The 27,788-nt window shown below is 37.6% G+C and overlaps 1 protein-coding gene across 1 annotated transcript in view; it reads right to left on the bottom strand.

Annotated features, from left to right (window-relative positions):
• Positions 1 to 1,674: 1,674 nt before the first annotated feature.
• The window catches only part of LOC150079181 (intermembrane lipid transfer protein VPS13D-like), a 160,720-nt gene continuing 134,606 nt past the window's right edge, over positions 1,675 to 27,788 (bottom strand). The window contains exon 10 of the mRNA XM_090382984.1: positions 1,675 to 1,863. Within this exon, the coding sequence (XP_090239110.1) occupies positions 1,675 to 1,863 (189 nt within the window). The remainder of the gene's footprint in view (positions 1,864 to 27,788) is intronic.

Below are 27,788 nucleotides of genomic sequence, written 5' to 3'. Positions count from 1 at the left end.
TCTTGTATAAGAATTACTTATATCAGAAGTTTGCAATTCACTTGTTCTTTTTACTTAAGTTCATCAATTTGTCACCTTTCAAAACTTTTGGATTGTGAAATGGATTTTAACACATCAGTGGAACTCACTAGTGATCATTTGTTTGGTAGCTCTCAAAAGTGCTCATATTGCCGTTTTCAACTCGTCTTTAAACACACTTGTGAGAGGATGCCACTGTAACAGTATTTGTAACAGTCTAGTTACAAATTTAACAAAGGCAGCCAAATGCACACATACATGCACTTTAAAATCTTTTTTATTTTAGTGGAATGCACAAGTTTAAATTGGTTTATGTTAGGGATAAAGTATTTGCAACAACAGTTTCTGATTTGTCAATATTAAAGAAAAAATAATTGAAGAAATCTCTTCATCTTCACCTTAAATGTCTAAGAAATGTATGATAAGAGGTTGAATACAGATTTGACATCTGCAGAGCTACAAGAGGGGTACATGTTCAAATTTATTGACATACATAAAAAATTTGTGAGCTATTATTTGTAACTATAATTAGTGTAAATATGTATCCATTCCAAAATTATGAACCTTTGATAAAGTAAAAATTTTTTTCAGACATCCAGTATTGTTTACCACTTCACTACTACAGGAATTGGCATGTCCTCTCTGACCCCATGATTATGTTTCCAATATTATTAATTTTTTTAAAAAATTCATATTTGACTGAACAAATACTTTTAAAAAACAATATAGATTTGGAAATTACCACAGAGCTCATTATGATCCATATTTAACAAAATATTGTTTATAATATCTTCACTGAAGAAGAAGAACACAACTTGAACAGGTATATATATATAAAATCATTAATGGAAACTGCATGAACACCTCCCTTTTTGCATTATATCTCTTATTGTACTCCAGCTTTTAATTATGGAGACAAAAACTTTTTTTTCTTTTCTGTATCAAACTGACTATAGTAAATATAATCCGGTATTCTATTTACTGTTATTTGAAATGTAAATAAATATGTTTCTTTTATTCCTTTAAATTAACTTAATTCATTTCCACTTATTAGTCTTATGATGATCTTAATTTTATTCTTTTAAATAAATTTGATCCATTATGCAAATTTCATAAATATTCATAACCAATGATATTGTAACAAATGTAAAATTAAGTAGTTTTTAGTTTAAAGATTGAAGGTGCCTCCGTAGCCAGGTGGGAAGGAGCAGCAGTGCGTAGCACACTCTTCTTGATTAGACCGGGGTTCGAGCCCGTCACCACCAAATACGGAGGATGCGGAAAGGTCAGGGAATGACCACCACATATCCCGGAGCAATATGGCCTTAGTTGCTAATGCTCCTAAAAACCAAATAACAACAACAGTTTAAAGATTTAAACTATGTTCAAGTCCTACAAAGTAGGCACTTGGTGCTGTATTAGCTCCTGAAAAATGTCTTTTTTTTTTTTATGTTAATACACTGTTCACAAGATCTACATTGAAATTTAATTATGTATGAACCATAATAATATTAAATTTAATTCAGTGATCTCTATGTGCAGTGCAATGTTTATGATTACTGTTTCCTGTGTTTCACATGGCTTTCAGCACTCTAGTTCATAAAAATAAAATTATTTTGCAGAGGTGGATGGGAAATTTCAATCACATAAACTGCATTACCTACCTAATTTTATTTTGAGATCTTCTTCAACACTTGTCCCTTCTAATTTTGACAATTTTGTTTGTGTGCAAGTATCTTTCTCTTCTTCACACATTTCTTTGTAAGATAATGTATACCATCCTGTCCATGCTGGAAACCATCTCTGTAACAGGCTTTGCCCTTTTGACTTTGAAACAGCACTTTCCTAAAAACAGACACAAAAAAACTGTAGACTTCCTGTCACATACACATTCTATTGCAGTTAGAAATTTATAGCAAAACTTCTTACACCTAATTGCATATCAGTAATCCAAAATTCAAAACAATAACAAAATTTTAATTTGATTTCAAATAAATCCATTTCAACTTCAATAACACTTTGTCTTATAAGAGAAAGAAACCTAAGCAGCATTTTTTTTTTTATCATATGATGTGAGCAAAACACAAAGGAACCAGTTTTTTCCTGCTTCCTTCGTGTATCGTGGCCGTGAGATCCAACCGAATAGTGCAGCACCATTGTGATATCCAAGCCCAAAGCGGGATTCGAACCCGCAACCTTTGGATTGCCAGGCAGGCAGGCACTTTACACACATGGGCTAGCCCAGTCGGCTAAGCAGCAATGAAGCCTGCCCACATCACTTCATCCAAATATTTACCTGTGTTTCCATTAAGGTTTTTACTATATTATTACCACTCACATGTAAAATGAATAATAGAGTTTATCAGATTGCTATCCTAAATTACTATAAGGTGACGTTTCAGGCATCTTACCAATACCCATCATCAGACTATGCTGCTGACAGACTCCTCTTGCCGATGCTCCCAGAAACCTGATGGGAAGTTAAAAAATAAAAGAAGCAACTGCTGTGTATGGGATGTATTCAATTATATTAAGGGAAGCAGGTGAGCAGACCCTTAGCCATAATTATGAGAGCATTGTTGGATTCAGAGGAAGTCCCCATGGACTCGAGATGTGCAAATGTATCCACAATTCACAGAGATCACAGAGTGATATGAGTAATTACAGACCTATTAGCTTAACTTCTGTTCCAGGGAAAGTAATGGAGTCACTTGTAGAAGAATTAATGCAGGACCATCTAGATAGGTGTGCCATTATACTTCAGTCATACAGCATGAGTCTGTAAAGGGGCAACCTTGTCTGACCAATATGGTTGGATACTATGATGCAGTAACAAAGGAAATGGATGAAAAAAATTATTTTGATATCATATATACCTGGATTTTACGAAAGTTTTTGATACTATTGAACATAGACTGTTGTAAAAATTGGAACAGTTCTCCAGGAATGCTGGACCTATTGTTGTTTTCTGTATTTATTAATGATATTGATTAAGGTATATCAGGCTAAATGTCGCAAGTTTAAAGATTATATGAAGGTTGGCAGAGTGGTTAATAACAGTACTGGTGGTATGCCACTACAACAGGATCTATAAAAATTAGGCAGTTGGGCTGAGAAATGGCAACTGAGATTTAACATTGACAAATGCAAAGTAGTACATATATATGGGAAGCAGTAATCCCAGATTAAAGTACCAACTGTGTGGTACTACACTCAGGGTTGTGGAAAATAAAATGAACCTAGGAGCGATTGTGCTGTGAGATATGATGTTCTCTGATCAATGCACACAAGCTGCCACATGGGGTCTTGTCAATTATATACTTCAAGGAGCTTTAGGAACTTTGCTTGAAGGGAAAAGGTGATTATTCCATTGTAAAAAGGATTAGAGCTGCTGGAATGGACACAGAGAAGGGTAACAATATTGTTGAGGGGAACAAGGCATCAGTTCTGCAAACTGCACCATCTGGAGAACAGGCACCTGTGAGGTGACCTGATTGAAGTGTTTAAGGCTTTGAACGGATTAAGCAAGTTCAATGTTGATGGGATTCTTCCTCTTGCTCAGACTACACACTCAAGAGGGCATAAATTCAAACTGAGGAAGGATGGTTACAAGACCGACATGCAGAAGTTTGCCTTTAGCCAACAGGCAGTTGATTAGGGTAACAAATTTCCATTTGATGTTGTGGGAGTGGATGGCTTGAATAAATTCAAGGAACTAGAGAAACTGTTGAAGGGGGAATAGATAAGTGGTGGGAAGGGGTTTTTTTTTTTTTTTTTGGCTGATGCTGTATAAACTTTGCTTTCCTGCATCATTTGCCACTACTAATAATAATACTAAATGAAGAAATGTTATAATGCATTGGACCTCTTATTATATATGGACCTTTTAATAGATTGAACCTCTGAAAATACCATCTCTTACTGTATTCGTGGCTCTAGTTAAGTAACCAAATAAATAAACATTAATTTGAGCCACAGTAGTACACACATGCACACACAGTATCAAATCCCTAACTCAAGTGCTTTTAGGTGAGGGTAAATACTTATTGACTACTCTTCATATAGGCTTAGCAAAGTAGTACATATGGAAAGTAGTACATATAAATGTAACCAATGCATTTAGCGCTACGCACTTTTTACAATATATTCTTAAATTTTACATATATCTCATTTTACATTCCATTCAAGCTGCTTTGCACTTTGATATAAATTCCTTATCCCATTTCTACTCAAACTCTAATCCATCCAACAGTTTTGTCTACATCATAATAAATGGCTTTCTTCCTATCCTTATGTGCATGTGTGTACAATTTAGAAAATTATAATTAAAACAGGTATGTATAGATTGCCAGCTTATAAGAAAAAGAAGAATAAAAAATGAAATAAATGAAAAGTTCAAAGAAGCTTAAAACCTAAATCATATTATAGACAACACACACACACACACCACATAAATTAACCATGAAAATAAACAGTTCAATGATAAATAATGCATAATATCAAATTTGATACTTGGGGACTTCATAATTATATGTCAAAGGGGAGGGAACGAGCAAGTTTCTAAAACCAAAGTACATAAAAAGTACATATAAAGTGCTGGAAAAAAATTAATAAAATAAAGAAAATAATAATAATAAATTGAAGCTGTTTATATGCCCCTCAGTGAATAACAAAAATTTTCATTATGTTGAAAGGATGTTATATAGATAGTTCATAAAATCAGCAAACGAAGAATGAAATGTCTAAACATTGATGTAATACTACTAATATAATATAATCTAATTCAGAATACGTTCTACAATATCAAACATGAAAATGAAGACTATACATTCTGCAAACGTATACAGTCAGATTAATTTGTAAATTATGTATTTACAGAAATCACTGTATATAGCATATATGAACAGTACCTGCATATACATATTTTGTACATGTTAAGCATTGAGGTTTCTGGGCATTTCCAGCGATTAAAAGAGGAAGCTTCTCTGTGCCAGATATGTTTACCACAAGGTAAATATTAATCTATTCCTTTGCCAACCACAACATTTCTCACTTTTAAATGTAAACATTTGATCCAATAACAACTTATAAATAAAGAAGTCCAGCTTTGTCGGCATTGAAGATGTTGTTCAAGACATATGTCAACAAAATATATTTTAAACAATTCTTCTGCCATTCCTTTATAACTTCAGTGTCAACAGCTGCACTTTCTCCACACATTTTTGTAAGACAGTTCTAGAATGAGAGACTATATCTTCTAACTCAAAACAGCACATGAAGAAGTGTGAAATATATAAATTATATATTTATATATTTCACACAACATAGGTGTAAAAATCATAAGTTGCATTGTGTTCATTGTAGAGTTTGTCAGCCTATAAAAAGAAAAGAATGATAAAATTTCTAGAACTATCCATCAGAAAACTTGAAATATTCAATATTCATCTAATGCACAAACAATTTAGCCTTCATTTTTAAGAGATTTCCAGCTAAGGCAACATTTCTTGCATGCATCATCACTAGCCATTCCAAGAGTACCTTTTCAAAAACCAGATACCTGGTGAAACACGCCTATGGATACCTTCACGTGTAGCACAAGCAACAAAAGCACAAGGACCCATCATGCATTGTGCCCACTATACAAGCAGGTGGTGGTAGTTGCTTAAAACGGAACATGTTTTGCTGGCAAGAATTAAAATCCCTGGTGCATATGGACCAAAGCTTCACTGGTGAGGTCTGCTGGCAGCTTTTAGGAGGCCATGTGCATCCTGCCATGTTGCATTTTTTCCCCAACCAGAAACAGGATCTTCCAAGATGATAATAAGCTATGTCATTGAGCCTGCACCGAGCACAAGTGGTTTGAGAAACACAGTGACAATATCACCCATCTTGACTGGCCTCCAAATTCGCCTGACCTCAATCCAGTTGAACACTTGTGGGATGTTTTGGAACAAGACGTGAAGTGTGTGGACATGCAACCGTCATATATTCTAACACTGTGGAAAGCATAGCAGATCCCTACAGATGTCTTCAGACATCTAGTAGAGTCAAAGCCTAGGTAAATAGCAGCTGTTATCTGATCATATGGTGGCCCAATATGGTATTAGGTAGGTGGTCATAATTCAGGGTGTGTGCTTGCATGCACATTCTAAAAAATATAAAGCAACTTATAAAAATAAGCCAACTAAAACAGTAATTGTTAAAAATAGATTAAATAAATACAGGTTCATGTTAATCTGGAATACAAAACAATATCTTCTAACTCAAAACAATATATGAAGAATGTTGTGTGACATATATAAATTAGAAATGACAAATTAAAATAGGTGTAAAGATCGTAAGTTGCTGTGTTCATTGAAGAGATTGTCAGCTTATAAGAAAAACAAAAGAATGATAAAATATGAAGTAGTCAAAAAGCTCAAAGTGAAAACCTAAACCTGATTGTAGATACATAACATTATGTACAGAAATATGAATATGTACATACTGTTATGTATCTAGTATGAATAAATAATATATAATATATCAAAGTTGGTTTTTTTTTTTTTTTTTTTTTTTTTCCCCACAGTGGATAATCTTTATATGCCAATGAGAAATGAACAGGTTACTTGAGTATATATGATAAACAAAATTAATAATAATCTAAAGAAAATAAAAATAATGATAACAGTAGTAATAATAATAATAACAGCTGATCAAAGAAAGTTTACCATATTACAAGTACAAGCCATACTAGACACCTGTACCGACAAACTATGCTGAGACCTTACCATAATAACGGACAACACGATCCCACACAACAGACCAGACATAATAACCCTCACTGACAAGAAGGAAATGGCTACCTAACCAATCGATATAGCAGTGCCCAACACCAGCAACCTAAGACAAAAAGTCAAAAGGAAGCACTCAGACATAAGACAAAAAGTCAAAAGATATGTGGCACATGGAACAATTAATGACCATCCCAATCATCATGTCAGCCAACAGCATAGTGCTAAAGATCATCCTTAAGAACCTATACAGCAGCAATAAGCCTCCCAGAGAACGACTCCACAATCCTAAACACCTTTATGATAATAAGGGAGTTCCTAACAAAAACAATAGCAACCAGACACAACCAATCATTCCATGCATTTGGTACCAGTACCATCAATTTTTTGAATTTTTCACTCACCAAAAACCAATTTTTGCCCCCATCAAGAATCCCTGTTCTAGACCAAAAATTCATTCAAACTTTATAGCAACACGGAATGATGAATCAATTTAAGTTTGTTTTAGGTATTTTAAGTTAAAACTTCACTTCTTTGAGATTTTTTCAAACTTCTTTTGATATCCTCTCTTAAAAGTTCCAAACAGGCAGGTCTTTGAGATATATAAGGTCTAATGCAATCTACCAGGTTTTGGTAAATTATGTTCTCACTTCAAACTTCTTCACAATTTGCTTTATGATCTTTATTGTGGGTGGTTTATGTCTTAAAATTGTCTTGAACTTTTTTTTTTTTTTTTATGAAAACCCCAAACATGAAAGGTATCAAAACCTATAGTATTTGGTACCGTGCATGGGTTGAAGGAGAAGTATGGGGGAGGGGGGTGCCGGAAACTTTGCTCTACAGACTAAACAGGGGTTTCACCACTTCAGGCCTCCAATAAGCAAAGTGGTGGTATTTCACCGGTTGATGAAAGTCATCTACCACCTACTGGCACGAAACTTCTTCAGCATTTGCACATTTTGCATATAACTTCACAATTTCAATCCTTTCAATTACAATTTCCCTCTCCAATAGATAAAAAAAAAATCATGAATTATTCTTAAAATAAATTATACATATTTATATCAGCAGTTAATCAGACTACCCTATATTTTTCAAATATAGCACGAACAAAGTTAACAACAATAAATTGTCCAGCATAAATCATATCTTATAAGCATACTGAAATACTAGTTGGTAATTCCACTAGCTATTAGTGAATTGCCACTAATAGCTACTGATAATTCACTGGATCCAGCATACAAATTATATACCTTAGTTCTGAAACATTCCTAGGATGTGAAAATGGAAATGTGATGGATTGAGTGCAACCATCGGAAAGCACTCTTTTTTTTTTTTTTTTTTTTTTTGGATCAATCATATCAAGTAGAGACTCACTAATAATCAAGTATAGACTTCAATGCTTGGCTGATTTTTTTTATTTATTTATTTATTTATATATATATTTTTTTTTTTGTTGTGAAAAAACAACAAGGTTATAATGCGCCATTCAATGCTTGGTATAACCTAAGGATCCAATGATCTTCTCCCCCATGCTGTTGCTGACAAGGCTTTAAAAATACTGAGCACTTACCAGAAAGCTGGAAGATGCTCAGTATGCTTGAAGTCCTGATATGTTTGATGTATTCCAAAAAGGTTAACTATTTTTCTAAAGCTAGCTTTAAAAACTTTACCATTGGTTTTACCAGAATTGTTCATACTTCTAATTTTCATTCAAGATATGGTGAAGATTATGGTTTTGACAAAAGTATATGCAGTTTAAATGCATTGTTCTTGACCTATTTGCTGAGTGTTGAAATTCTATAGCTGTCGTTCTATAGTTCTCACATTCTGGGATTGGCTGGATATACTAAGATTATCAACATAAAGAGTACGTATTACTGTGGGTTGTAACTGCTCTGCAGCAGCATTTATCTTAATTGAAAATAGGGTGTGTGCTTAGGAATAACTCTTGTGGTATTCAATCCTCTTGGTAGATTTCAAAGTGGTAATAGTCCCTAACTAGTAGTCAATATTGAAGAATATGGTTTCCTTGGTGTTCAGTTCCAATTAAGACATCTTGAATGCTTTCTTCCATTTTCACTAAATGATCCAACATGGATTTATTCTGTCTGAAATTAAACTGTGCTTTACTCAGTAGGGTATTTCTCTCTCTAGTACCACTATTGTTACTATTTCCTCAAAATTTTTACAGGGACATCTAGTTAGCATTAGCATTAGTAGAGGCATTTGATGCAAGAAAGCAAGCTTATGCAGCATCAGCCAATAAAAAAAAAATAATAAAATAAAATAAATAAATAAAAAATAACCACTTCCACTTCGCCCCTCTGTTCGTTCGAAATACCTGTCCAGCTGAGCCTTAAACTTATTTAGGCTATCAACTTCCACGACAAGGGATGGAAGTCTGTTCCACCAACCAACGACCCGCTGGCTAAAGGTAAATTTCCTCACGTCTATAATACATCTGTCTTTCCTCAATTTGAATTTATGCCCTCTCAGGTGATTATTCTGAGCAAAAGGAAGAATCCCATCAGCACTGAGCATACTTAAATCATTCAAGGCTTTATACGCCTCTGTCAGATCACCTCGCTGGTGCCTAGTCTCCAGACACTGTAATTTGCAAAACTTAAGCCTTGCTTCGTAAGAGCACCCCTTTGTTCCTTTCATTAATCTTGTTGCCCTTCTCTGTACTCGTTCCGGCATCTCTACATCCTTCTTGAAATGAGGCCTCCAGACCTGTATACAGTACTCTAGGTGTAGCCTGACCATTGCCTTATACAAGAGAATAATCACCTCCTTATCCCTGCTAGAAAAATTCCTATATATCATTGACAATACCATGAGCTACTCTTGCAGCACGTCTGCACTGCTCAGAGAACTTCATATCTGCCTGCACAACCACCCCCAGGTCCCTTTCATTCTCTACCACTGTCAGTGTAGTACCACAGAGTTGATACGTTGCTCTGGGGTTGCTGTTTCCCATATGTAGTACTTTACATTTGTCAATGTTAAACTTCATAATTCATTATTGTTACTATTTCCTCAATTTGCCACCTCTCAGCCCATCTGCTCAACCTTTCCAGATACTGTTGCAGTAGCATAGTGTCAGTAGAGTCCTTGACAACCCTGCCAACCTTCGTATCATCTGCAAACTTGGAAATTAAGCTTGATATACCATCATCAATATCATTTATAAATACAGAAAACAATAATGGACCCAATACTGAACCCTGAGGGACTCCACTAATAACATTAGTCCACGATGAGCAGTGTCCATTGATTACCACTCTCTGTCTTCTCCCTTTCAACCACCCCTTTATCCATAGCAGCAATTTGCCTCCAATGCCACCCTGCTCCAATTTGTGCAGCAGTCTTCCATGTGCAACAGTATCAAAAGCCTTTCTAAGATCCAAGTATATAATATCAAAGTTATTCCCTGCATCCAGTTCTTTTGTGATTGCATCATAGTATCCAATCAAATTGTTCAGGCAAGACTTCTCCTTAACAAAACCATGCTGTGTCCGAGCTATAACTGAAGTCTTGTCTAGATGATCCTGCAGTGCTTCTTTAACCAGTGCCTCCATTAATTTTCCAGGAACAGAAGTTAAACTAACAGGTCTATAATTACTTGTGTCGCCCTTTGATCCTCCTTTGTGAATTGGGGTCACATTTGTACATCTCCACTGCATGTGTACATCCCCTGAGTCCAAGGAAGCTCTCATAATTATGGCTAAGGGTTTGCATACTTCCTTTGCTGCCTCCTTTAATATAACTGGATAGATTCCATCCACCCCAGGTGCCTTTCTTGTGTTTATCTTCAACAATTTCTCCTCCACTTTACTTTCAGTTATTACAAGATTCTCTAGCTTACTGCCAGAGTTACTGACAGAATAAGGTAGAGAGAGCGAGGTTCCGAGTCTCTGACAGGGAATATCAGAATGGAGATATTGACAAGTACCACCTTTGAGGCAAAAGGAATTGTACAGCGAGCAATTTGGGCAACTGAGATGAGCAGTGGTTGAATCAAACGATAACTGAGATTCTGTCAGAAAAAGTACATGGGATTTGACAGACTGCAAGTGGAAATGGACATCGTTGAGATTAGAACTGAGACCACGTATATTTATGAAACGAACTAGGAAATGTTTTGGAGGTTTGGATCTTTTCGCAGATGAGCTTACTCTATTAGTTTGATAATTCATGGTATATTCAACAATAAGGAAAGTAGGGATGGACATGCTATATGAAGTAATGAAATTTTTCGATATGGTGTACTCATGGTAAGAATATACCCAGATCCTTGACATAAAGTTGCCTCGACAATGCCCCCACATAGACACTACTTGGACTCCCTCCAGTCACTATCTGGCAGAATAGAGGTAGCAAGATTATACACTAGCCGATCTGGAAGCTTCCTAGAGAGTTACCAATAGGTTCAGTCTGGCGTATTAACCAGTGGCCGGCCTGCGAACACACTTTTAGATCTGTACCCCTCGAAATGTAAGGAAGATTGGATCTCGCCATGATGTCCATCATAACCTCAAAAGTCATCAATCATACTGCATGATGGAAGGGTTGACTGGAACTTAGCTCTGAAGACTAAACATGGGCTACACCACTTCAAGCCTCCAGTAAGCAAAGTGGTGGTATTGCACCGTTTGATGAGAGTCATCTACCACCTAGTATTGCCTGATAACACAGAGGGGTGGCATTCCTCCATGTGGTGTGATCGCCACACCTCGACCTCTGCTTACATTGGTTCTCACCTGGGTGGTCACCCACAGTGTGCTTGCGAATGGGGGTTATACTCAGGATTACTAATAGTTCCACCATCGTGAAGGTGCAAGCAGAGGATTTGGCTGTCACAGACTTCACCAAAATTGGGTCCACTTGACTTGAGTGTCACCCGAATATCTGTTTCATCAGCTTTTTAGACTCCCAGGTAGCAAGTACAGGTTGTCTGGCATATCTGACAGAATGCCTGTGACAACCTCAAAGACCCTATTAAACCTGTATGTATTAAACATAATGAAAATGAATCAGTATGGATTAGACATATGTGGACTTCTCATATTGCAAAGGATTTCATAACACACACATGAAATGTTATAGGATGATTCCATTTTGCAAACATGCTTGCTTCTTTTAGTTTACTACATACTACATGTTAAAATTTGAAGGATAATGAGTTTATGCAGACAACTTTTGCAATGGTTTTTCCTGAACCAGTTGCATTTCACTGGGTTCTGCAATAATATTTCCTTCACATTGTAGTGGTCAGAAGTGCACATCATATTCCACATGGTTTACTAATTTTCTGGTTTAATGTTAATATAAGATGTATCCCTGAGGTTTTTTTTTCTACTTGGACATCTAATATACTCTGCTCTTACTCTAACTTTTTTTTTTTTTTTTTGCTGCTGCTGTACAAGCCTCGCTCCACCAAGAATTTAGATGTAGTGGGAAGCCTACTGATGCTCACGGAATTACAGTTTTTTTCTGCACAGAGGATTTTCCAAGTGAATAACTTCTAAGTTAAGTGTTGCGAAACAACTATATTTTTCATAATGTTGGAATTGGCTGGGATGCCAGGAAAACTGGCTGGGACTGCCTAGTACGATAAATAAATTAAAATAATAATAATCTTGGAATTAACCAAGGATGGCAGAGGGACTCTCTATCAGGATTTTGATCACTGCTAAGAGGATTATTATTCAGGTAAAATATTATTATACAGTAAATAAAGTAAACCCTCAATTTTACCAAATAATATGGGGAAGGGGTTGTCTGTTTTTGCCAAATGACTGCTCAATCAAGATTTTTCAAACACATTTGTAGCCCACATAATCAAAAATTGAAATGGTTACTCTGTATAGGTATATATTAGTAACAGAGAAGAAAGAGTACCCCACCATATTCCATTTTTATGCAATCTTTTTTTTACAAAAATGTATGCAGCATAGCCTTGATTAGTACAAAATTCAATTTAGTATGAATTATAAAATGATATCAGACCTTATTTGATAAGAGTCAAAATTCGGCTAGTATGAGTTTTTATTCCAAATTGGGAAAAAAATTGCATGTAGTAATAGTAGTGGCATGTGATGCAAGAAAGCAAGTGTATGAGCTTATGCAGCATCAGCCAAAAAAAAAAAAAAATAAAAAAATCACATCATTCCCTCCAAATGCCTGTCCAGTTCCTCCTTAAATTTATTTAACCATTCAATTTCCACAACAACAACAGATGGAAGTTTGTTCCAGCAATTAACCAACTGCTGGCTAAAGGCAAATTTCCGCACATCTGTCTTTTCTTAATTTGAATTTATGCCACCTTAGGTACGTAATCTGAACAAGTGGAAGAATCCCATCAGAATTCAGCATGCTCAATCCATTCAAGGCCTTATACACCTCAATCAGATCACCGTCCAGGTGCCTAGTCTCCAGCCACTGCAATTTGCAGAATTTAAGCCTCTCTTGGTAAGAGGATCCCTTCATTCCTCTAACCCATCTTGCTGCCCTTCTCTGTACACGCTTAAGCAAATCTACATCCTTCCTAAAATGAGGCCTCCAGACCTGTACGCAGTACTCAAGGCTTGGCCAGACCACTGCCTTATACAGAGGGACAATCACCTCCTTCTCCCTGCTAGCAAAATTCCTATATATCATTGACAAAACCCCATGACCTGCCCTGGCAGCCTGTCTGCATTGCTCAGAAAACTTCATATCTGACTGCACAATTACTCCCAGGTCTTTTTCATTTTCTAGCACTTTAAGTGTAGTACCACACAGTTAGTACGTTTCTCTGGGGTTACTTCTACCCATATGCAGTACTTTGCATTTGTCAAGGTTAAACTTCAGTTGCCACTTCTTAGCCCATCTGCCCACATTATCTAGATCCTGTTGCAGTAGCACACTGCCATTAACAACCCTGCCAACCTTTGTATCATCTGCAAACTTCGACATTAAGCCTGATATACCTTCATCAATATCATTGATAAATATACAAAACAACAGTGGACCCAACACCGAATCCTGTGGGACTCCACTAATAACATTAGTCCACGAAGAGCAGCACCCATTGATTACCACCCTCTGTCTTCCTGTTGCAGTAGCACACTGCCATTACTGTCATTAACAACCCTGCCAACCTTTGTATCATCTGCAAACTTCAACACTTACTCTGATATATACCTTCATCAATATCATTGATAAATATATAAAACAACAGAGTACCCAACACCGAACCCTGTGGGACTCCACAAAGTGGAGTCCCACTTCGTGGGAGTCCACGAAGAGCAGCACCCATTAACAACCACCCTGTCTTCTCCCACTCAACCATCCTTTTATCCATTGTAGCAACTTACCCTTAATAACATTCTGCTCCAATTTGTACAATAGTCTTCCATGCACAACAGTGTCAAAAGCTTTCCTGAAATCCAAATATATGATATCAAAATTATTTTTTGCATCCAGTTCCTTTGTAACCACATCATAATATCCTATCAAATTTGTCAGACAAGACTTTCCCTTAACAAACCCATGCTGTGTCTGAATTATTGCTGCAGTCTTGTCTAGATGATCCTGCATTGCATCTTTAACCAGTGACTCCATTATTTTACCCGGAACAGAAGTTAAACTAACTGGTCTGTAATTACTTGTGTCACCCTTCGATTACCCTTTGTGAATTGTGGATACATTTTCACATCTCCAGTCCGTGGGGACCTCACCCGAGTCCAAGGATGCTCTCATAATTATGGCTAAGGGTTTGCTTAGTTGCTTTGCCGCCTCCTTTAATATAACTGGATACATCCCATCCACCCCAGGTGCCTTTCTTATGTTTAACTTCAACAATTTCTCCTCCACTTTGCTCTCAGTTATTACAAAATCATTAAGCACCCTGCTACAATTTGATAACCTTCTGCCATTTTCAAACATTAACTCCTCATGTGTGAATGTAGATGCAAAATACTCATTCAGTTTGTTTGCTATCTGAGCAGGATCATCAACAGTCGAACCATTGATATCAAGTGTACCAATCAGATTCGTCCCCTTCCTTTTAGAGTTTATATAAGTAATTTATATAAGTAAAGAAATCCTTGATGTTTTTCTTAGCATCTTTTGCCAAATATTTCTCGTAATCTGCCTTCGCCTGCCTAACCTCCTTTGTGACCTGATTACAGACCAGCTTATATCTGCCATAGGCTTCTGAGTCGCTTGATAATTTATATGCATCCCATGCATTTTTCTTCTCTGTCACGAGTCTCATTAGTTCATTTGATAACCATTTAGGCCTAAACCTTGAACAATATTTCTTAATAGGTATGAAACTTTTAGTAGCTTTTACGATTAATTCCTTGAATGCTTCCCACTTAGAATTTACTGTTGGTAACATCGTCAGTTGATCCCACTTAGAATTTACTGTTGGTAACTTCAGTTGATCCCACTTAGAATTTACTGTTGGTAACATCGTCAGTTGATCCTACTGTACAGAATTTAAAAACTGTCTGAGAGCACTATACTCACCTTTATGGAAGCAAAAACCCTTTCCTTTACTCCTGATGGTAATTATATCTTTAAGTAAATCCCACATCAGTACACTGTGATCACTGCCACCTAGTGGTTCCTTTATCTGCAATTCTTAATACACAAATGATCACTGCTGATAACCATATCAAGAGAATTACCCTCTCTGGTTGCCTCTCAAACATGCTGCTGCTGAAAACAATCATCCAATAAATCCACAAAAGTCTTACTAGTGTGTGAGTGACCAACCCACAAGTTCCAGTCAATATCTGGGAAGTTAAAATCCCCCATTATAAGACATCCTGATTTACTAGCCCACTATTTCTCTGTACAATTGTTCATTGTACTCATTCGAGTCATTAGGCCTATAACACACTCCTACTCTTATTTTTGCTTTAGCAGTGCTTATGTCACACCAAACTGACTCAACAGTGCACTGTTCATCTATATCAACTGGATGCACTTCTTTTGATTTTATGTTTTTCTTAATTAACAGCATAACACCTCCTCCCTTCCTATCCTGTCTATCCTTTCTGTACACATTGTACTCCCGAAATTCTAGTTCTGCATTCCTTACATCTGTGTGACACCATGTCTGTGCTATCCCAACAATATCCGCCTTTGATGTCTTGACTAACACTTCAAATTCTTCAAATTTATTTACTATACTTTTAGCATTGGTATACATGCAAGTATACATGAATACCAATATGTGGGTTAACAATGACTCACACCACAAAACACTCACTCATCAGTCTATCTGTGCCTATTGTTGTGTGAACGCATGCTGCAGCTTGTTATCCTATATATGGCATAGTACTGTACAGTCATTAATACATTTTAAATTTTGATAAACTGCCTGTAGCATATATGGACAAAAGGAAGAATACTTGTAGTGCAAATAATGCAAGCACAAAAAAGAAGAGGCATGTTATTACATTAGAACAAAAATTTTATGAAATAAAACAACATACACGGGGCGATAACAATCCTAAAATAGGCTGAGATGTGTGAATGCATGAATCTACCGTACGTAATATTATAAAACACACAGATGAAATAAAAGAAAAATGTAGAGTTGCATCAGATTTTGTGGCTTCCAAACAACTATTACTAGGAATAGAAGCATTACAATGATAGAAATAGAGTGTCTCTTATCTGTGTGGGTGGAAGACTGCAACCAAAAACGTATTCCTCTTAGAAAAGCAGCAATTCAAATAAAAGCTTTGCGTCTCTTTACTGCAGTGAAAGAAAATGGAGTTCATGCGGAAACTGAAGAAACTTTTATTGCAAGCAATGGTTGGTTTGCCCATTTTGGAAATCGAATGAACATCTGCCACAATAAGGTATAACGGAAGCTGGGCGTGCATATTATTTGTTGATACATACTCTCAAAATTATTTTCTACTTAAACACAAATTGCATAAATAAATTAATATGATCAACTAATTAATACCCTTCGCAAAAATGCACCATACACATATTATGTTGTGTGCTTTGGTAACCCAAAATATACAACATGATACTGTCTGATATAAATCACATTTCATTGCTATTACAACTGTTATATATATACAGTGCAATCTTGATATAATGTGCCTCTTCACACCAGGATTTCGGATATAAAGCAGATATGATCATGTCACCCAAAATGAAGTATATTTAGGATTGAAAAAACTGCAAAGAGCTAAACTAGACAAAAATATACATGAACTGACAAGTGATTTATGGAAAAATCACGTGACTTCACTTTGGCACTATGCTAGGCCAGACAGTTTGCTTTTGATTTAGGTTTCTCAAAACAGTAGAATCTAGGGCATTAAAAATAAAATAAATACACAGCAAAATTAGTAACTAGGACTGAAGAAATGGCTACCGAAATAAAAAATTTTATAGTTGAAGAAAAGTTAAAAAGATTATCAAAAGAGTTGAGTCGCGAAACAAAATGCAGCACATTTAGCGAATGTGGAATTCTAGAAAGAACGATCCATGGTTGGATGAAAGAGGAAATAAAATTGCATTGATTCATAAACCACAGAAGATGAATGCCTCCAATTAAAGAAATCTTCTGTAGAAACTGCTTCTGCAGTTTCTACAGAAGCTTAGTGAAGGAGTATGATAAATGGGGCAATTTTGAAAGCAGAGGCACTTAAAATTAAGTGCCTGTGCTTTCAAAACTTATGCTCACATAAGCTGTTTGTTATTTGGTTTTTAGGAGCATTAGCAACTAAGGCCATATTGCTCCGGGATATGCGGTGGTCATTCCCTGACCTTTCCGCATCCTCTGTATTTGGTTGTGACGGGCTCGAACCCAGGTCTAATCAAGAAGTGTGTGCTACGCACTACTGCTCCTTCCCACCTGGCTACGGAAGCGTCGCTCACATAAGCCTGTGCTTAGTTGAGCATAAGCTACTTGGTGGAGATGACATAATTAAAGCTTCTGAAAGATGGCTTTGGAGATAGACGGCTCGTCCTGGGATATCCCAGGTTAGTCTTGTACAATTTTTTCAAAGCAAATCTGCATTTGGTGAATTACAGAAGCAGCTTTTGTTGAATTTCTGTGTAATTCAAGATGGTGATTTCACAGATGAACAATTGTACAACTGTGACGAAACAGTGCTGTACTATAAACTTCTCCCCAACAAGTCTCTGAATATTAAAAAAGGATCCCAACAAAGCAGGCATGAAAACTAACAAAGGGAGAATATTACTGTGTTACTTTGGGCAAACAAGAGTGGAAATCTCAAGATTAAAGTTAAGCCATTGTGCATTGGTAAAAATCGAAGTGCCCGATGTTTTAAGCATGTAAAAAATCTCTACCTCTGATTTATAAAAATAGCTTCAATGCTAGGATGACGAGTGATAGTTTTGGTTCACGTTCTGAAAATGAGTTTGTATCACTATTGAGATACCACTTTATTTCCAAAAAGGTTGAAGAAAAGGCACTGTTACTGTAGGATCACTGCCCAGCTCATTATTCAGCTTATGGCCTGAAATCAAAGAAGAGCAATATAAGATATCAGAGCCATGTTTTTGCCAAGGTCCAGATACTCAGTATCTGGAAAGTTAAAATCCCCCCATTATAAGACATTCTGATTTACTGGCTGACTATTTATGTGCACAACTACTCATTATACTCATCAGATTCATTAGGCCTATAACACACACCTACTATCATTTTCCCTTTCCCAGTGCTTATGTCACACCAAACTGACTCAACATTGCATTGTCCACCAATGTCGATTGGATGCACTTCCTTAGATTTTGTGTTTCTTAACTAACGGCATAACCCCTTCCTATCCTTTCTGTACACATTGTACTCCACAAATTCCAATTGTGCACTGCTTATGTCTGTGTTACACCATGTCTCTGTTATCACAACAATATCCACCTTTGATGTCCTGACCAGCACTTGAAACTCATCAAATGTATTAACTATACTCCTAGCACTGGTGTACATGCACCTGTTTCTACTCTTAGTTACCTTAACACAGTTCATGTATTTACTTATTCTACTGACTCCCAGCAGTCCTGGAAATCTCAAGCATCTTGCCTTCCAGGCTGTGGCTCATGCTAATAGAAGCAGTGCAAGAATCACTTTTTGTCTCTGACTGTGGCCACTGTTAAGCTTTTAGTCTGTGTATTCCCCCCCCCCAAGCCAGCAGTTTTCAACCCACCTAACATTGCCTCGATTAGCATTTGAGAAGATCAGGGTAAACTATATGTAAACCATATTAAACCTTGTGCATCGTGCACAGTGGCATTTCCAGGATGGTTGAATGAAAAATTTCAAATGAATCCTATTTGCAGTGCCAATGATACTGAAGAAACAAAAAGGCAATTTTCAAGAAACAAGGACTTTAAATGAAATTATGTCATCTCGAAGATGAACAAACAGACCAACAATGGCAAAGAATATACGTACCAACTCAAGATAGTCATCATCATCATTTGATTGCTGAAGTAGAACTAAATGAGATTATTAGAGCCTTAAATTCTTCTAAGAGTATAGCTGGACTTTTCATCCAGATTAGAGGGATGGAACATATTCACACAATCATATCTGCATATCACAGCCACCAAATAATTTAATATATAGTATCTCTATGACAAAGATCTCAGATGGTAAAACTTTCTCGTTCATTCCACAAATATACATGGTGTTAGTTCCAATCTCAATGATGTTCATTTTGACGTTGTAGAGCGAATATCATCTTTTAAGGGCACAAAAGGTGATATAGTTGTACACGTTGGCACTAATGATATTAAGAGTAGGAGACCGGCCAAATTACTTAACAAGTACAGGTCACTGTTGAAAAAGAGCCGTGAAATAGGGTTGAATTTGAAAGTGTCTGCAATTCTGCCCAGACACGATAGGAGGGAGTATATGATGAGAGCCTTGTCGATCAATTCGGCCCTGGAAAGATTGTGCAAGGCTCAAGGGGTAGAATTTTTTTCAGCCGGGACTGTACTTGTTAACAGGAGAGATTGCTTCTACAGGGATGGGATACACTTAAATAGAAAGGGTGCAAGAATGTTTGCTGATGCTATCGAGGCAGTGTTAGGTGGGTCGGAAAACTGCTAGCTTGGGGGGAGACAAAGACCAATAGATTGACAGTAGCCACTGGCAGAGGTGAAAGAGATTCTTGCACTGCTTCTATTACAATGAGCAGAAGCCTGAAAAACAAGATGCATGATAATTCAGAGACTGCTGGGAGCCATTGCGGTACAAGTAAACACATGGGTTGTGTTAGGGTAGCTAAGAATAGAAACAGGTGCAGGTATACTTGCGTGTACACCAATGCTAGGAGTTTAGTAAATAAATTTGATGAATTTGAGGTATTGCTCAAAACATCAAAGGCAGATATTGTTGGGATATCAGAGACGTGGTGTGACACAGATATAAGCGATGCAGAACTGGAATTTGGGGAGTACAATGTCTACAGAAAGGATAGACAGGATAGGAAGGGGGGAGGGGTTATGCTATTAGTTAAGAAACACATAAAATCCAAGGAAGTGAAGCCAGTCGACATCGCTGGACAGTGCAGTGTTGAGTCAGTTTGGTGTGACATAAGCATTGGGAGATCAAAATTGAGAGTAGGAGTGTGCTATAGGCCTAATGACTCTGATGAGTATAATAAGAAACTGTACAGGGAAATAGAGTGGGCCAGTAAATCAGAGTCTTATAATGGGAGATTTTAATTTCCCAGATATTGACTGGAATTTGGGGGCTGGTCACTCACACACTAGCAGGACTTTTGTAGATTTATTGGATGATTGTTTTCTACATCAGCATGTTCGAGAGGCAACTAGAGGGAATAATACTCTTGATTTAATTATCAGCAGTGATTCTTCATGCATTAAGAATCTGCAGATAAACGAACCACTAGGTGGCAGTGATCACAGTGTGCTGAAGTGGGATTTACTCAAAGAGGTAACTACCATTAGGGGTAAAGGGAAGGGTTATTGCTTCCGTAAAGGCGACTATGATGGACTGAGACAGTATTTAAATTCTATACAGTGGGACCAACTGATGATGTTACCAACAGCAAATTCAAAATGGGAAGCATTCAAAGAACTTATCTTGGAAGCTACTAGGCTGTACATACCAACTAAGAAATATTGTTCAAGGTTTAGGCCAAAATGGATGTCAGATGAACTAATGAGGCGTATGGCAGAAAAGAAAAATGCATGGGATACTTACAAATTAACACATGACACAGAAGCCTATGATAGATACAAGTTGATCTGCAACCAAGTTACAAAGGAGGTTAGGCAGGCGAAGGCAGATTACGAGAAATTCTTGGCAAGGGATGCAAAGAAAAATAGCAAAGAGTTCTTTACTTATGTAAACTCTAGAAGGAAGGGGATGAATCAGATTGTTCCACTTGATATTGATGGGTCAACTGTTGATGATCCTGCTCAGGTAGCTAACAAACTAAATGAATATTTTGCATCGACATTCACACATGAGGAGTTATTCAGCGAGGGGAATGCCAGAGGTGTATTCAACTCTAGCAGTAAGCTACAGAATCTTGAAATAAGTGGGAGTAAAGTGGAGGAGAAATTGTTGAAGATAAACACAAGAAAGGCACCCGGGGTGGATGGGATCTATCCAGTTATATTAAAGGAGGCAGCAAAGGAAGTAAGCAAACCCTTAGCCATAATTATGAGAGCTTCCTTGGACTCAGGGGAGGTACCCGTAGACTGGAAATGTGCAAATGTGACCCCAATTCACAAAGGAGGATCAAAGGCTGACACAAGTAATTATAGACCTGTGAGTTTAACTTCTGTTCCAGGAAAATTAATGGAGGCACTGGTTAAAGAAGCACTGCAGGATCATTTAGACAAGACTTCAGTTATAGCTCGGACACAGCATGGTTTTGTTAAGGGGAAGTCTTGCCTGACCAATTTGATTGGATACTATGATGCAGTCACAAAAGAACTGGATGCAGGGAATAACTTTGATATTATATACTTGGATCTTAGAAAGGCTTTTGATACTGTTGCACATGGAAGACTGCTGCACAAATTGGAGCAGTGTGACATTGGAGGCAAATTGCTGCTATGGATAAAAGGGTGGTTGAGGGGGGAGAAGACAGAGAGTGGTAATCAATGGGCACTGCTCATCGTGGACCAATGTTATTAGTGGAGTCCCTCAGGGCTCAGTGTTGGGTCCATTATTATTTTCTGTATTTATAAATGATATTGATGATGGTATATCAAGCTTAATGTCCAAGTTTGCAGACGATACAAAGGTTGGCAGGGTTGTCAAGGACACTACTGACACTATGCTCCTGCAACAGGATCTGGAAAGGTTGAGCAGATGGGCTTCGAGGTGGCAAATGAAGTTTAACATTGACAAATGTAAAGTACTACACAAGGGAAACAGCAACCCCAGAGCAACGTATCAACTCTGTGGTACTACACTGACAGTGGTAGAGAATGAAAGGGACTTGGGGGTGGTTGTACAGGCAGATATGAAGTTCTCTGAGCAGTGCAGATGAGCTGCAAGAGTAGCTCATGGAGTATTGTCAATGATATACAGGAATTTTTCCAGCAGGGAAAAGGAGGTGATTATTCCCTTGTATAAGGCAATGGTCAGGCCACACCTAGAGTACTGTATACAGGTCTGGAGGCCTCATTTCAAGAAGGATGTAGTGATGCTGGAATGAGTACAGAGAAGGGCAACAAGATTAGTGAATGGAACAAGGGGGTGCTCTTATGAAGAAAGGCTTAAGTTTTGCAAATTACAGTGTCTGGAGACTAGGCACCAGCGAGGTGATCTGATAGAGGTGTATAAAGCCTTGAATGGTTTGAGCATGCTCAATGCTGATGGGATTCTTCCTCTTTGTCAGAATAATCACCTGAGAGGGCATAAATTCAAATTGAGGAAAGACAGATGTAGGATAGACGTGCGGAAATTTGCCTTTAGCCAGCGGGTGGTTGGTTGGTGGAACAGACTTCCATCCCTTGTCGTGGAGGTTGATAGCCTAAATAAGTTTAAGGCTCAGCTGGACAGGTATTTTGAACGAACGGAGGGGTGAAGTAGAAGTGTGTTTTTTTTTTTTTTTTTTTTGGCTGATGCTGCATAAGCTTGCTTTCTTGCATCAAATGCCTCTACTAATGCTAATGCTAGCCTAAGTCCTCCAAGCCAAATTCTGGATTATCAGTTGCTTTATCCACTACTCAGCTCAGCTTCCCTAATTATTCTCTTTATGATTCCTTTTGCTTCAAAGGTGATACTTGTTCACTATGATTCAAGTGAACAAGTCTCTGACAAGGAATTCAATCTGATATTCCTTGTCAGAGACTTCCTAATTTGGAATCTCCTCATTCTGATCTCTTCTGACTTAAATCTCCATCCTAGTCTGTCAAATTTATCTATTGCCTCTAGCCTTCTCCCAACTCCACTAATTACTCTGAACTCTGACTTTCTTTCTTTGAATCTCAACTTTCTCCAACCTGAATTTCCTAAAAATGAGGCAATTTTCCTTTTTGATTTTAATGTTCACAACTCCATCTAGCTTCGGATTTCTAGTTGCATGGACCAAGCTGTAGGAGACGCCAAGGCTTTCAAGAATTACTAACAACCTCAACTCAGCTTGTTCATTTACATTCTAGAATACCAAACACTCCTAACCACAAAGGCAAAAATCTTGATCTTTTTCTCACAAACAACCCTTCGAAGTATGTGGTTGACGTTAGTGGTCCTTTAGGCACCTCAGATCACAACTTGTGAATGGTCATTTAACAAATGGACAACCCTCACACACACACACACACACACACACACACACACACACACACACACACACACACACACACGGCCTTATGCTGTTTGGCATTAAAAGAAACTGTTTTAAATCTCCTGATCCCAATGTTTGCTCAGATCATGTCAGCGAAATTATTCTCATAGAATGAAATCCATTATTTCACTTTATAACAACATCCTTTATCTAAACCTTTGTTTTCCAATAAATGTGCTAAATATTAGAAAGGAGTTCTCAAGCATCAGGATTAGACATAAGGAAATATTGCTGCTTCTGACTTCAAACAGTTTATTAAATTAAACAATGATACAAAATTAGAAACTGAAAATATAAATAAATATATACAAGAATTTAAAATCAAATCTTGTATATATAAATTACAATTCTTGTAAAATAAAATAAAACAAGATTATATACAATTGAAATATAAAATAAGACAACCAAATAAAATTGCTAAAACATACATGCTTTATATAAAATAAAATGAGAAGCTTTCAAGGCAACAGGCCTCTTCTTCAGCTTGATACGATCAACAACAGTCAAATTATAAGAGGAAACCTCATACCTGTACTTGTGCTTGGGAGTCTAAAGTGCTGATGGAACTGATATTCGGGTGACACTCAAGTCAAGTGGACCCAATTTCGGCGAAGTCCGGATGATCTGTGTCAGCCAAATTCCTCTGCTTGCACCTTCACGATGGTAGGACTATTAGTAATCCTGGGTATAACCTCCATGCACAAGCACACGGTCGGTGACCAACCGGGTGTGAACCAACGTAAGCAGGAGTCAAGGTGTGGTGCCCACACCACATGGAGGAATGCCGACCCTCTGTGTTACCAGGCAGTGCTAGGTGGTTATATTTCGAGGGTACAGCTCTAAAATAGTGTTGCAGGCTGACCGCTAGTTAATACACCGGACCGAACCTATTGGTAACTCTCTAGGAGACTTCCAGATCAGTTAGTGTATAATCTTGCTACCACTACTCTGCCAGATAAGTGACTGGAGGGAGCCCACTGTTGAGGGGGACTGTTGAGGCCAAGTTATGTCAAGGATCTGGGTATATTCTTATGTGTACGCCATATCCAAAAATTTCATATAGCATGTCCCACCCCCACTTGTTCTTACTATTGAATACACCATGAATTGTCAAACTAATAGAGTAAGCTTATCTGCGAAAAGATCCAAACCACCCAAACACTTCCTAATTCATTTTACAAATATACGTGGTCTGAATTCTAATCTCAACGATGTACATTTGCACTTGCAGTCTGCCAAACCCCATTTACTTTTTTTGACAGAATTTCAGTTATCAGTTGATTCAACTACTGCACATCTCAGTTGCCCAAATTATTTGCTGTATGACTCCTTTCGCCTCAAAGGTGGTACTTGTGCATATGTCCGTTCCGATATTCCCTGTCAGAGAATTGGTAATTTGGAATCTCCTCTCTTTGATCTTCTCTTTCTTGAAATCTCTCTACCTCATTGTGTCAAATTTATCTGCTGTCTCTACCATTCTCCCAACTCCACTAATCACATGGAGCTCTTTGACTTCCTCTCTTTACAACGACTTTTCCCAGTCCAACTTTCCTAACAGTGAGGTAATTTTCCTTGGTGATTTTAATGTTCACAACTCCAGCTGGCTTCCATTTTCTAGTCACACTGACCCAGCTGGTCGAGATGCTGAGGCTTTTGAAATTTCTAATGACCTTGCACAGATTGTTCATTTACCTACAAGAATACAACCAACATGCTTGATCATTTTCTCACAAACAACCCTTTTAAGTACATGGTCGAAGTGAGAGGTTCTTCAGGCAACTGAGATCACAACTTGATCTCAATTGTCTCTTCTCCAATGGAGAAGAGACAATTGTCTCTTCTCCATTGGAGAAGAGACAATCACCAAGTTGTGATCTGAGTTGCCTGAAGAAGAAGAGACATTGGAGAAGAGACAATTGTCTCTTCTCCAATGGTGATTGTCTCTTCTCCAATGGAGAAGAGACAATCAAAAAATTTTATATGTTCATGGCTACTCCCAACATCGTACTGTTTGGCATTACAAGAATGCAAAATGGGATGACCTGCAAGATTTCTTTTCTTCTTTTCCTTGGTCAGACTACTGTTTCAAATCTTCTGATTTCAACGTTTGCTCAGATCATGTCAGTGAAATAATTCTTGCATAAATGGAATCCTTTATCCCACATTTCACTTTAAAATCTCGTCCTTTATCTAAACCTTGGTTTTTCAATAAATGTGCTAAGCCTGTTCAAGAGAAGAATGTTGCATATCGTAATTGGCTTGTTTACAATTCTTCAGTTTCATTTTCTGCCTACACCAAAGCTCGCAACAATTGCAAAGCAGTTATTAATCAGTCCAAACTAGAGTTTGAACAGGCTAAGAGTAGAAAACTTGCTTCTTGCCCTAATTGTAGCCGAGCATTCTGGTCTCTTGCCAAAGCTATTGGCCGCAACTTTTGCCCATCTTTGCTCCCACCTCTGTCAAAACCAGATGGTTCTGGTGTCACTTCAGCCAAGGATAAAGCTGACCTGTTAGCATCCCATTTTTCTTCCAACTCATGTAATAATGATCATGGTAAAACACCTCCCACCATTCGCAACACGCTGCATTCAATGCTTCCTATGGTCTTCCGTCAAAAGGATGTCAGAACGATTTTTACGAATCTTGATGCTAAGAAAGCTCCAGGTCCCAATGGTATTTCTCCACTTTTCTCAAAACCTGTGCTCCTGAACTTACTCCTGTTCTTTGCCGCTTTTTTCACTTTCCTATTCCAAATGTGTTTTTCCTTCTGACTTGGAAATTTGCTCATATCCAGCCAGTTCCTAAAAAGGGTGACAAATCCCTCCCATCCAATTATCGTCCCATTGCAATTACTTCTACTCTTTCTAAAGTAATGGAGAAATCAATTAACCGCCAACTCTTAAACTACCTAGAAACCTTCCGTGTGATCAACGATCGCCACTATGGATTCTGTCAGTGTCAATCCACTAGTGATATTCTGGCTTATGTTACCCAATTATGGACTAATTCAGTGGAAAAGTTCAGTGAAACACAAGCAGTTGCACTTGACATCTCAAAGGCTTTCGATCGTGTTTGGCATAAAGGTCTTCTAAACAAGCCTCCATCTTATGGTTTGCCAACTGTTTTTTGTAATTGGTTATCCAGCTTTCTCTCTGATCGCTCACTGAGGGTGATGGTAGATGGCTCTCTGTCTTCTAACTTCTCCACTAATGCCGGTGTCCCCCAAGGTTCAGTTCTTTCCCCCACTCTTTTCCTCTTGTATATCAATGACCTCTTCCATTGACTGGAAATCCTATCCATAGTTTTGCCGATGATAGCACATTGCATTCAACTTTCCATTTTGAGAAACCTTGCCCTGCTCAATCAGCTTCAACTTCTCAAAAATCTGACACCAATTCCTTAAATGCCGATCTCAAGATAATTCTGCGGTGGGGCAAAGACAACTTAGTTGATTTCAATTCTTCTGAAACTCAGTCTTGTTTTATATTTTGCAAAAATTATTCATCTGCTCCTATGCTTATCTTTGATGACACTCCGATTTCTAGGCAAAATGATAAATCTCTTTTGGGGATTACCCTGACTTCTAATCTCTCTCTTGGCACAAGCACATTACAAATATTGCTTCCTCTGCATCTAAAAACTTGGTTTTCTCTTTCACTCTCAGCGTTACTTTTCTTCCAAACAGCTGTTCACTCTGTACAAATCGCAAATCCGCCCTACCATGGAATACTGTTCCCACATCTGGGGTGGTTCCCCCAAAACCTCTCTCAGGCTTCTTGATTCCATTCAGAAGAGGGCAGTTAGGTTAATTAATGATTCATCTCTAACATAGTCTCTCCACTCGCTGTCTCACAGACTTATTGTTTCTGCTGCATGCCTCTTCTACAGATATTTCCATGGGCACTGTTCTTCTGAATTGGCTTCTATAATTCCCGCTCTCTGTTTCAAAAGAGTCGAACATGTGCCGCCACCTACAAACATCCGTTTACTGTCCAACTTCAAACTCACAGAACCAACTTTTCATCTTCCACGTTTATTCATTCATCTGCTGTTTTCTGGAACAACCTTCCTTCATACGTATTTCCTGAAAATTACAGTCTACAGAAGTTCAAGTCCAATGTCAACAAATATCTTCTTTCGTCTGTTGTTGTTATTTTTGGCGCAA

The sequence above is a fragment of the Mastigoproctus giganteus genome, chromosome 10 (genome assembly GCF_048544385.1).
Source record: "Mastigoproctus giganteus isolate SK-2022 chromosome 10, ASM4854438v1, whole genome shotgun sequence".
NCBI classification, from domain to species: Eukaryota; Metazoa; Arthropoda; class Arachnida; order Uropygi; family Thelyphonidae; genus Mastigoproctus; species Mastigoproctus giganteus.
Note: the sequence above shows the minus strand (reverse complement) of the source record. Positions and strands in the feature narration are given on the sequence as shown.